General features: G+C 41.8%; 1 protein-coding gene across 3 annotated transcripts in view; it reads right to left on the bottom strand.

Moving 5' to 3' along the window:
• EXPH5 (exophilin 5) overlaps nt 1-7931 on the bottom strand; it is a 94021-nt gene extending 86090 nt beyond the window's left edge. For 2 of the 3 annotated variants that reach the window (XM_033204146.1, XM_033204144.1), the window contains exon 1: nt 7862-7925. In XM_033204146.1, the coding sequence (XP_033060037.1) occupies nt 7862-7896 (35 nt within the window). In that variant the 5' untranslated portion in view covers nt 7897-7925. Of the gene's footprint in view, nt 1-7861 lie in introns of all 3 variants that reach the window. The other variant, XR_004435643.1, reaches the window with a different exon arrangement.
• Nucleotides 7932-11733: the final 3802 nt, after the last annotated feature.

The following is an 11733-nucleotide window of genomic DNA, read 5'->3' on the forward strand; positions in this document are numbered from 1 at the left end:
AAACTTCAAAGAAATGTCCACTTGGAATGAAAAGAGTGAGATTGAAAGTTAAGTTTTCCTTTCTCCATCAACAGCCTAAATACTGGTATGCTGCAGTCTCTTTGCAACCTTTTATTAGATGGATCATTGCAATTACTTAATATACCACTCACATCTAATCAAATGGTGGCTCCAACTAAACCTGAAGTTTCTTTTTATCTCTGTGCATTTTAAAGCATTTATTAATGTATTTGGATTTTTTTCTCCTTTTGATTGAAGTACCTGGGTCTTAAACTAGAAACAAAATTGTTAACAGTTTAATATGACTGGCACAGTATGGGGATGATAGTTCTTCAAAACTCGTATTGTGATTTAAGAAGGCAAATTTCCACTAAATAGAATTTGATAATTTCATTTCTTGTTTTTAAATTCATTATCAGGACCTACTGGTGTCTGGGTGGAAGACTTTAAGCAGAGCTAACTAACCAATGAAGGTCTTCAGAAATTAACCTTAATTTTAATTTAGATGTATTTTAAGTACTTTTTGGTTCTTCATTTCCTGTACTAGTCATTTGTTCTCATACATGGGGCACACTTCAAATAATACATTAACCACACAGATTTTAGGATTCTAGCCATCCCTTTTTCCACCACACACAATTGTTTTCCTGGTTATCTTCGTTGTTTCACATGGTCAGGTGTTTATTGTCAAGTGACAAGTTCAATGACAAGTACAATATTATTCAATGCCTTCAAACAGGATAATGACACATAAGTTTCTAAATACAAGCTGTTGAAAGAACACAAAGAAGTTGTTGCCATGGCTTAAGAAGCAGGCTAAGTCCTTCAGCAGAGCCCATGGATCAGGAAGAATTGTTCACCAAACATGGACTTCCTGCGGGTAATAGAATATTCCTACTGGAGTGAAATTTGCCATATATGCTTGTGGTCCTGAGTTAGAATGTCTAACTTGAGTACTAATTGAGCAGAGATGTCAACCCTCTTGGAATAGAGTAACATCTGGGTCTTGCTAAATCCTATTAAACTAATTATTGTGTAGATCAAAATATGCCAGTGCTTTAATTAACTCTATGTTTTAATACCCATAGTCACATGGTGGTATGTATCATATTAGACATTCTCCTGGTTAAGGAGCTGACTAGATAGACAAACTTTCAAATTAATAGCATACTTCAGTTAATAGTCATAGGAGAGAAAATGCACTTAACATATAAAGAAATACAAATAGAAATAGTATTTCCAAGACTGACTAAGAAATGGTCACATAAATTTACAACCACATTAGGTACAATCCAAGCTTGTAAACAACAATTTATATAATAATAGATGCCCTTCTACTTCTGGCCTTTTTGTTAAAACCTTAAGTAATGGAATCCAATCAATATTTTGCCTTTCAAGGTGTAGTTTCAAAGTTAAGTATTTAAATATGACAAATAGTAAAATCTATGAAAACTTTGATCATTTCCCCTATATTGTAAATATTTGAATATGAAATGATAGACTCCCTCTCTTTCTTTCTTTCTCTCTCTCTCTTCCTTCCTTCCTTCTTTCCTTTCCTTTCTTTCTTTTCTTTCTTTCTTTCTCTCTCTCTCTTTCCTTCCTTCCTTCCTTCCTTTCTTTTCTCTCTCTCTCTCTTCCTTCCTTCCTTCCTTCCTTCCTTCCTTCTTCCTTCCTTCCTTCTTCCTTCTTTCCTTTCCTTTCTTTCTTTTTTCATTTTTATTTTTTTCTACAGGGTCTGACTCTGTCATCCAGCCTGGAGTGCAGTGGTGCAATTTCAGCTCACTGCAACCTCCACTTCTTGGGCTCTAGCTATCCTCCCACCTCAGACTCCTGAGTAACTGGGTCTACAGGTGTGAGCCACCAGGCTCGGCTAATTTTCATATTTTTTATAGAGAATGGGTTTCACCATGTTGGCCAGGCTGGTCTCGAACTCCTGGACTGAAGCAATCCACCCACCTCAGCCTCCCAAAATACTATGATAATAGGCAAGAGCCACCGTGCCCACCCTGAAATGATAGACTCTTTACATCTCTTTCCTATTTGCTTTTAAGACTGGTCCAACTGCAATGACATGGGAACAATTTAATGTGCTTCCCCTCATGGCTTATCAAATTGTTCCCTTGAAACACTACTGTATCCTGCATCCATTTCCAATGCAGCCATCCATTCATTTGTTCTGGGTTATTTTCACTACTGCATTTAGGGTTATTTTTGTTCATTCCATCATTCAACAGATATTTATTAGGCACCTGCTGTATGCCAGAGACTGTTCTACAGCTGTTCTTTACCTCTCTATTCTAATTTCTCTTCTCAGTTTAATTTCCTCCAAATTCCTTCCTTGATAGTTTTCAGTGGTTATTTGCCCCCATCTCCTACACCTCTCTTTTTGAGGGGTGTATCCAGTGTAGATTTATGTTACCCAGCAATTTTCCAGAAAGGCAAATAACCTGGGCCAGAGGGGTTTCTCCCATGTAACTCACTGTCCGCCTGTGACTCCCACTAAAACTGCCTTTTTTTTTTTTTTTTTTTTTTTGGAGATGAGGTCTCATTCTGTTTTCCAGGCTGCAGTACAGTGGCCAGATCGCAGCTCACTGCAGCCTTGACTCCAGGGGCTCAAGCGAGTCTGCCATGTTAGCCCCCAAGTGACTGGGACTACTGGCATGAGCCATCATTGCACCCATCTAAAACTGTCTTTAACATAAAGCAGATTATAAGGGGTCAGTAGGATGAGAAAGGAAAATAGAAACCCAATCCTTACTGCAAATACTACACAAATCATATATACTTTCTCAGGTTGGTTTAAATATCATGTTTCAATAGATACAGGTGATATAGTGTGGCTCTGTGTCCCACCCCAAATCCTGTCTCGAATCGTAATCCCCATAATCCCCACGTATTGAGGGCAAGACCTGGTGGGAGGTGATTGGATCATGGGGGCGATTTCCTCCATACTGTTCTCGTGATAGTGAGTGAATTCTCGCAAGATGTGGTGGTTTTAAAAGCGTCTGGCATTTCCCCTGCTTGCACTTCTCTCTCCTGCCACCATGTGAAAAAGACCTCCTTTTCCCTTTGTCTTCTGCCCTGATTGTGAGTTTCCTGAGGCCTCCCCAGCCATGTGGAACTGTGAGTCAATTAAACCTCTTTCCTTTATAAATTACCCAGTCTCGGGTAGTTCTTTATACCAGTGTGAGAACAGACTACTACAATAGGGTTGCCTTTTGGATTGCTGAAAATATTTTGGAACTAGATAGAGGTGCTAGTTGTACAACACTGTGAATGTGCTAAATGCCGTTGGTTTGTTCATTTTAAAATGATTAATTTTATGTTACGTGAACTTCACTTTAATAAAAACAATTTTTAAATCATATTTCACAGCAGGCATGGGTGGCTTATATCTGTAATCCTAGCTACTCAGGAGACTGAGGCAGGAGAATTGCTTGAGGCCAGGAGTTGGAGGCCAGCCTGAGCAACAGAGTGCGAATCTGTTTCTTAAAAAAACTTTTAAAAATCATATTTCACTATTTTTGTCCGTGTTGATCACATTGTGAACCTCCCCATTCTCACTGCAGTAAGCTAGGGGATAGTCCAAATATAAGCTCAGTGCATTAAGCATAATGCCGTTATTAACTCAAGCATCTCAAAATGTGAAGTTAAATTTAGTAGGACAGCATTAAGCCAAAGAGGCTGTAAACACTGGCAAGATACAACCCCTCTGTTCTGTATGGGATAGCCCATTTGCTCCACATGACTCTGTTCTGTATGGGATAGCCCATTTGCTCCACATGACTCTGTTCTGTATGGGATAGCCCATTTGCTCCACATGACTCTGAATGCTGGAATGCATATGGCCTCCACCTGTGGGCAGAGAGCAGTTCCTAATAACTACCTAACAATGATAAAGTGCAAGACTTCCTTATGGATTGACCTGGAGGAGAGAAAGGCTATTTCCAGGAGGAGCAAACAGATTTCAGAGATCTCCAGGAAAAGATGGCTGGGATTCTGGAATGATGAGGAAGTAGAACAGGCTGTTATTCACGAGTTGATATTTGTTAGAAATGGATCTAGTGGTCAGGTCAGAAAAGAAGATCTGATCGTAGTAGACCTGTTTCATATTTTTTAAGGGCAGGCAGTTGGTTTTGTTACATTTAATTGAAGAAAGGGCTGAATAGGCCGGGTGCAGTGGTTCCCGCCTGTAATCTTTGAGAGGACAAGCTGGGAGAATTATTTGAGCCCAGGAGTTTGAGACCAGCCTGGGCACCATGGTGAAACCCCATCTCTACAAAAAAAAAAAAAAAAAAAAAATTAGCTGGGCATGGTAGTGTGTGCCTGTAGTCCCAGCTACTCAGGTGGCTGAGGTGGGAGGATCACTGGAGCCCAGGCAGTCAAGGCTGTAGTGAGCCAAGATTGTGCCACTGCATTCCAGCCTGGGTTACACAGCAAGACCCTGTCTCAAAAGAAAGGTGGCGGCGGCGGTGGCTGGGGTGGGGGAGGAAGGCTGAATATTTTTACCAATTAAAAGAAAACTTTATTTCCTTTTATTTCATCCTACCTCATTACCCTACTCAGCCTCTTGGTAATGTCTGTATTTGTTTTATATGTATTATTATTGCAAATTAGAACTCACAGAGAAGATGTTCACAATTAGGAGGCCTGAGCCTTACTCCTTTTCTGTAAGTAAGTGTTCTGGTTTACAGATGATAGGATGGGATGTCAAGGGGAATGTGGAGATGACTTTTAACGAATATGACACTAAGACAGGCAGAAAAGTGGTATGGAAGTAGGTGTTTAGGCCAAGGAGAATGCCAATGCCTGAGGGTCCTGAGACCCCAGGGTCAAAGGGAAGAAGGCAACACAAGAAGTGGCTACTACCTGTGGTCAAGAAGGAAATTCAGGTTATGAGGATGAAATCAGTTTTAGGTTAAACGGGAAAGAAACACTCACATAAAGGTCTGTAAGTGTACAGGAAATTTTAGTAAAATTAATAAGGGTTTCAGTGACCATAAAATAGGTATATAGAGAAATAGCCTTGGTTGGGTGGAGATGAATCGCATGGGATTAACTTAGAAGGGACTGAGAGTAAGTAAGAGAAGTAAGAGGTGAGTGGACAGGAGGGAGATTCCCTAAGAACAAGATCACTGGGATTGGGATGCGTTCTTAGCCAATAGAAAAAAAATTCTGGGACAAGAGTATCAAACCAATGATCCCCAAAGTTCCAGGTGGAAACGGGGTGTGGTGGTGCAGCACCTTGAAAGGGTGCCTCAAGGTGCAGACCCTTTCCCTGCTATTGGGTTTTAGCCATCATTTCCAGAAAGAATTGATCACAAAAGCAGTGACCCTGCTACTGGGGCTCTTCTCATCCTCCAAAGACTGAGTGTCTGAGCAGTGCTGGCTTGGGGTTCCAGTGAAAGTCAGGGAAAATAGCTGCCTAGGTCCAACATAGGAGATGTGATTCTTATAAAAATTATACTGTTGATACACTAGAGTAGTTGTTCCCAACTGAGGCTGATTTTGTCCCTTGGGGTCATTTGCCAATGTCTAGAGACATTTTTCACTGTTACCTGTGGGAAGAGAAGTGGTACCAGCATTTATAGAGTAGAGGGCAGAGATGCTGCTAAACATCCTACATTATACAGGACAGCCCCCCCTCCTATGCCCAGGAAAGAATTATGTGGTCCAAAATGTCAACAGTGCTGAGGCCAAGAAACTTTGCGTTATAGCAATTTGGATTCAGAGAACCTAGGTTGTGGGATGTACTCAACTCATTGCTAACTCTGCGTCCTTTGAAAAGCTACTCTGATGCTTAATGTGCTTGCCATGCCTACTGTATAGTGGGCATATATGCTGAATCATTCTGAAAAGGATGACGAGAAATACAAATGTAATAATTCAGCAGCAGAGGCAGGACTGTAGAACCTCCCTGCCAATTCTGTGAGGCAGGCTTGCAGCAGCCTCTGCGCTGGTCTCCAGCCTCCAGTCTCAGCCCTTTTTAGTCCATTGTTTGAAATGGAAAGCAGACTTGTTTTTCTGAAATATTTCTTTCAGCATATGTTCAGCTATATGACTTCCCTAATCAGGAATTTGGGAGATCTCACCATCATCATCTTCTTCTTTTTTTAAAAATAGAGACAGGTTCTCACTCTGTTGCTCAGGCTGGAGCACAGTGGTGCGATCATAGCTCACTGTTACCTCGAACTCCTGGTTTCAAGCAATCCTCCCTCCTAAGCCTCCCAAAGCACTGGAACTGCAGGTGTGAGCTACTGTGCCCAGCCTCACCAACACCTTTCTACATCAAATCTCCAAATTGCCTGGCTCTAAAGCCAGTCATGGTGTGACCCTGTTAAACCTCCCACACCAGTCCCTGTCAGGCATGCTTGCTCAGACAGCTGGTTTCCTCCTCGTGGGCCCCGTCTTTGCTCAGACTCTTTCCCCACCTTCTGCTCCCCAATCTCCACTCCACTTATCTCTTTCTTACCCATTCTAAGGCTTGACTCAGCTTTACTTCCCTTACAAAGCCCTCTGTACCTGCTCCAACCCACCTGCCTTACTTTTCCAAAAGTTTTTCACCTAGTAACCAGCCCCACATGATTTAATATCAACTTACTCACCTTTTTTCAAAAAATGGATTTTAAATTTGGGTTCTCTAATGAGCTTGCAAACTCCTCAATTTTATAATAAGCCCTTTAAAGACAGGTTCATACTGAGGACTCGGCTCAAGTCTCACTTTGTGCAAGAAGCTTTTCCCAACCCTTCCCCTTTATGATTCACCCCTGCCTGACGACACCCTCCCTCAAGCCTCCTCTCCTCATACAGGCTTTTTTTCACAGCACCTAGAACTCTTTATGGCACTTTTTGTTTACATACCTTGTCCCACTAGCTAAGCAAAAACTCTAAAGCAGGAACCAAGGAACCATATCTTAATTACACTCTGGTCCAGGTTCAATTTTGTCATATCACTTACAGATTTTTTAAAATTTGTAAACCATTGAAAACATTTCCATTTACCTTCTCAGACTATAGAGATCTTAAATGATGGACTTTTCATTGTGACCACCTAAGAGTCCTCGAACCAAGACTCAAGAGAAGTAGGAGGTCTAAGAACCTCTATCTCAGGACATCTTTTGAAATATGAATCTGCCTGTAATCCCAGCACTTTGGGAGGCCGAGGCGGGTGGATCACAAGGTCAGGAGATCGAGACCATCCTGGCTAACACGGTGAAACCCCGTCTCTACTAAAAAATACAAAAAACTAGCTGGGCGAGGTGGCGGGCGCCTGTAGTCCCAGCTACTCGGGAGGCTGAGGCAGGAGAATGGCGGGAACCCAGGAGGCGGAGCTTGCAGTGAGCTGAGATCTGGCCAGTGCACTCCAGCTTGGGTGACAGAGCGAGACTCCGTCTCAAAAAAAAAAAAAAAAAAAGAAATATGAATCTGAGAACAAACAGAAGTACATCAGCTATTCCAGGCAATAGACTGATACAACATACACATAAAAATCACTAATGAAAATATCACTAGCTAGTATCTGTTAGAAAAAGAAGAAGAGCTTCGTTTCTCTTTCTGCTTTTCACTCATGCCTTGAAAAGCTGAAGCAGCTGAAAGACAGAAAGAATTCTAGAATACAATACTGGGAGTATGCAATATTAACATCGAGAATAAGAATTATCTTTCAAACTGACTTAGGCCTATGTTTATTAAATATCTGATTATTTTTAGTGTGGGGTGCATATGGAGTCAACTAGAAAAGAATTAATCATAATTTTTCCTCATTCAAGGTAAAAATATCCTCCAAACAAAACATTCTTGCATCAATACATAACTATCAGAGCATCAAACAATTGGAAACCATGTCATTGCTGGTACTTACATCTGGGTAGTTGGAAATGATGATGTGACTGGCATGGTGGCTCTGTGATGTACTAACCATTGTCTTTGTTTTATCTGGCTTATATATATGTGCTCTTCTAATCTGCATGTATAATTGCCTAAACGCCAAGCAATTATCCACTTTCCTCACACAGTGATTTATACATGCAGGAATCCCTCCCCTTCACTAATCTTTCAAACCTCCACCCGGAGTTGCATCAAACAAGGGCCCAAGTACCTGCCAAATGCCTTCTCTTAGACGAAATCATACATTTCTAACTAATCTCAGTATATCCTTACATTTTATATCCTTTGAACACTAGTATTTCTCAAAAGATTATCTGAGGATCAGAATCACCTGGGTTGCTTGTTAAAAATGCAAATTCCTGGGTCCACCCAGACCTACTGAATCAAACTCACTGGTAGTACCAGGAATCTGCATTTTCAACAAGTACTGTCTGACAATGCATATGCATGAGAAGGTTTGTAGCCACGAGTTTTTTGGTTTTCAAATTTTACTTTCCTAAAGATTTGAGGCTCATTACCTCACAATAGTATAGTACAAAATAAAGGTGTTTTTGTGATTACCAAATTCTCAAAATGGACATTCAGGACAAGCTAATATTCTGGGAATAGAAGAAGCTTTAAATACACAACTGAATTTTTTTTTTTTTTGAATTTTTTTAGATGGAGCCTCGCTCTGTCGCCCAGGCTGGAGTGCAGTGGTGTGATCTCAGCTCACTGCAACCTCTGCCTCCCCGGTTCAAGCCATTCTCCTGCCTCAGCCTCCCTAGTGCTGGGATTACAGGCATGTGCCACCACACCGGGCTAAGTTTTGTATTTTTAGTAGAGACAGGATTTCACCATGTTACCCAGGCTGGTCTCGAACTCCTGGGCTCAAGCGATCTGCCTGCCTTGGCCTTCCAAAGTGCTGGGATTACAGGCATGAGCCACCATGCCCAGCCCACAACTATTAAGCTTAGCTCTCCCTAAATGTTCCTCCATGTGTTGTTGAATGTGTATTTGCTGAGTATAGGAGGAAGGAAGTTTTCCGTGCCTCTCTGCAGCTCCTTCCCAGAAGCTAAGAGAATTGGGCTAATACCTATTTGGTGGTGTAGAAAATTGCTGAAGCAGAGATTGCAAAGACTTCTGTCTTAGAGAGCTGCTCTCCGCAAGACAAAGTCACATAATCGGGCTCAGTGCAGTGGCTTGTACCTGTAAACCCAGCTAGTTGGGAGGCTGAGGCAGGAGGATCACATGAGCCCAGGAGTTTGAGGTTACAGTGAGCCATGATCATGTCTGGGTGACAGAGCAAGATCCTGTCTCAAAAAAACAAAACAAAACAAAAGACAAAGTCAAATTCTCCCTGTGAGGGGGTGGGGGGAATGGAGAAGGGGGAGGAGAAAAGGAGGAAAAGGAGAGGGAGGAGAAAGAGAGGAAAGAGGAGGAAAGGGAGGAAGAAGACAGAGAAAGGAGGAGAAAGAGGAGGGGAAAGAGAAGAGAAAGAAAGAAGAGGGAGCAAGCCCAGGGCTGAAGGCTGATTCCAGCAACCACTGTCCTTGAGAATTATTCCTGCCTGAATTAGTCCTCTATACTCAAACTCCTTTTGAGATCTTGGTATCTCACAACGATACATGAACTTTGCTGATATTATCTTATGTACGTGGCTCTTAAGCAGGGGCAATTTCTCTTCACCCCCACCCCAGTAGGGACATTTGGTCATGCCCTAGACATTTTTGATTGTCACAACTCCAGGGGTGGGGTGGGGAGGGATTGGTGGTAGAGGGGGCGGGTAACTACAGGCATCTAGTTCTTAGAAAACAGAGATCCTGCTAAACCTCCTTCAGTGCTCAGGATGGCCCCTGAAGATAAGGAATCATTCAGTCCAAAAGGTCAATAGTGTAAGGTTGAGCAACTTTGTTCTATTTGATATTGTTCTGCCTGATCAGCCTGATATGTGACCCTGGTCATTCCCTACCTCCCATCCCACTCCCTTTGCTATCAACTGGAACATGTTTCTGTTTACGTCTTCCACCCACAGATGTAATGCCTTTTCCATCTTAATTCAGCATTTATTATGCATTGTGGCCATAACTTTTGCAGTCTGAGGTGTAAGAGCAAGACTAGCACACATTTCTATTTTCTCCTTCAAAATTTCACTGATAGAAGATTCGTTTTTATCATTGATCTTAGCAACCCCCCTCATTGGATGAATTTTTTTCTTTCCTTATTAAGTTGAGAACTCTCACCCTTTCACTTAAAGGAAGCACTTTACCACTTCTCTTTGGCATGTCTGAATTTCCAGCATCACTACTGTTGCGCTTTGGGGCCATTATGAAATAAAACAAGGGTGACTTGAACACGAGCACTGTGAGACCTCAACCGTCATTCTGATAATCAAGACAGCTGGTAAGTGACTAAGGTGCAGGGAATGTAGACAGGATGGATACGCTGGACAAAGGGAGGATCCATATCCTGCGTGGGATGGAGCAGGATGATGTGAGATTTCATCACACTACTCAGAAAAGTGTGCAATTTAACACTTAGGAATTGTTTATTTCTCGAAGTTTCCATTTTATATTTTTGGACCGCAGTTGCAGAAAGTGCTGTCTTAGATAAAGGGGACCTGTTGCCTGTGGGCTCATGAGCAGCTAGGGTAAAAAAGAGGCTCAGCCTTGCACTTTTGCTCCCCTGCAGTAAAGCTCGGAGGTTATTGCTCTCTTTTTTCCTTTTTAAAAATTTTTTAAGTTGATTAATTAATTGATTTTTTAGATAAGATCTTGCTCTGTCACCCAGGCTGGAGTGCAGTGGCACAGTCAAGGCTCACCGCAGCCTCAATCTCCTGGGCTCAAGTGATTCTCCCACCTCAGCCCCCCAAGAAGCTGGAACTACAGGCAGGCATGCGCCACCATGCCCAGCGAGTTTTTTTTTTTTTTTTTTAAGAGAGAGTGCTTTGCCATGTTGTCTAGGCTGGTCCTGAATTCCTGGACTCAAGCAATCTGCCCTTGGCCTCACAAAGTGCTAGGATTAGAGAGGTGAGCCGCCACGGCCCCCTTTTTAGATAAGCTGATTTTCAGACCTCTCACTGAAGAACTGAGTAAAATAATAAAATCCCAAGTAATTCTTATAGCTATTTTTTATTTACCCTTGAAAGTGATTTTGATATTTTTATTGATACACTTCTCTGCCAAACATTTGCCTGACCTGCCTTTCTAAATGTAGCTATTTGGAATGGATCTGCAGACCTTATGGTGGTGGACAGGAAGTACCCAGGAGAACGTAGAATTGGAGGGCAAGAAAGGAAAAGAGTGTCATACTCTGGTGATCTCGCCATGCTTTTATAAGACATGGATTACCACAATAGCCACAACATTTTGTTTCATTTTTTTTCTTTGGAGGGAGGGGATAAGAAACTAAAATGAATATTCTATTTGACAATGTTTGCTTCGGACTTGAAAAATCCATCATGTGCAAAATGCCAAGCCTCAAATAGGACAGCAGACTACCCAGGATTTTGAATAATTTAATTCAGTATTTATGCCCATCCCAGGAACATGGCGAGGAGTCACAGATCAAACGTGCTGCATTCTCCCACTCTCCTGTAATTTAATAGCTACAGTTTATTTATTATATTATTAATCCTTTTAATGTATTTTCTTATTAATCTCCACAGATATTCTATGAAGATTATTACCCACATTTCATAGTTCTAAGAAGCACATTTTCCCACCACTGAATGTCTCTGAAACCAAGATGGATCATATAATGTCCCATAGACACTGTCCACAAGACAGCAGCTATACGCTGATTGTCACTGCCCGCTCATCAGCAAATTTGGTTGTCACTTTTTGTGGCATGAAAGCAGCAGCATCG

This window comes from Trachypithecus francoisi, unplaced genomic scaffold (genome assembly GCF_009764315.1).
Source record: "Trachypithecus francoisi isolate TF-2019V2 unplaced genomic scaffold, Tfra_2.0 Lachesis_group8, whole genome shotgun sequence".
Taxonomy (NCBI): domain Eukaryota; kingdom Metazoa; phylum Chordata; class Mammalia; order Primates; family Cercopithecidae; genus Trachypithecus; species Trachypithecus francoisi.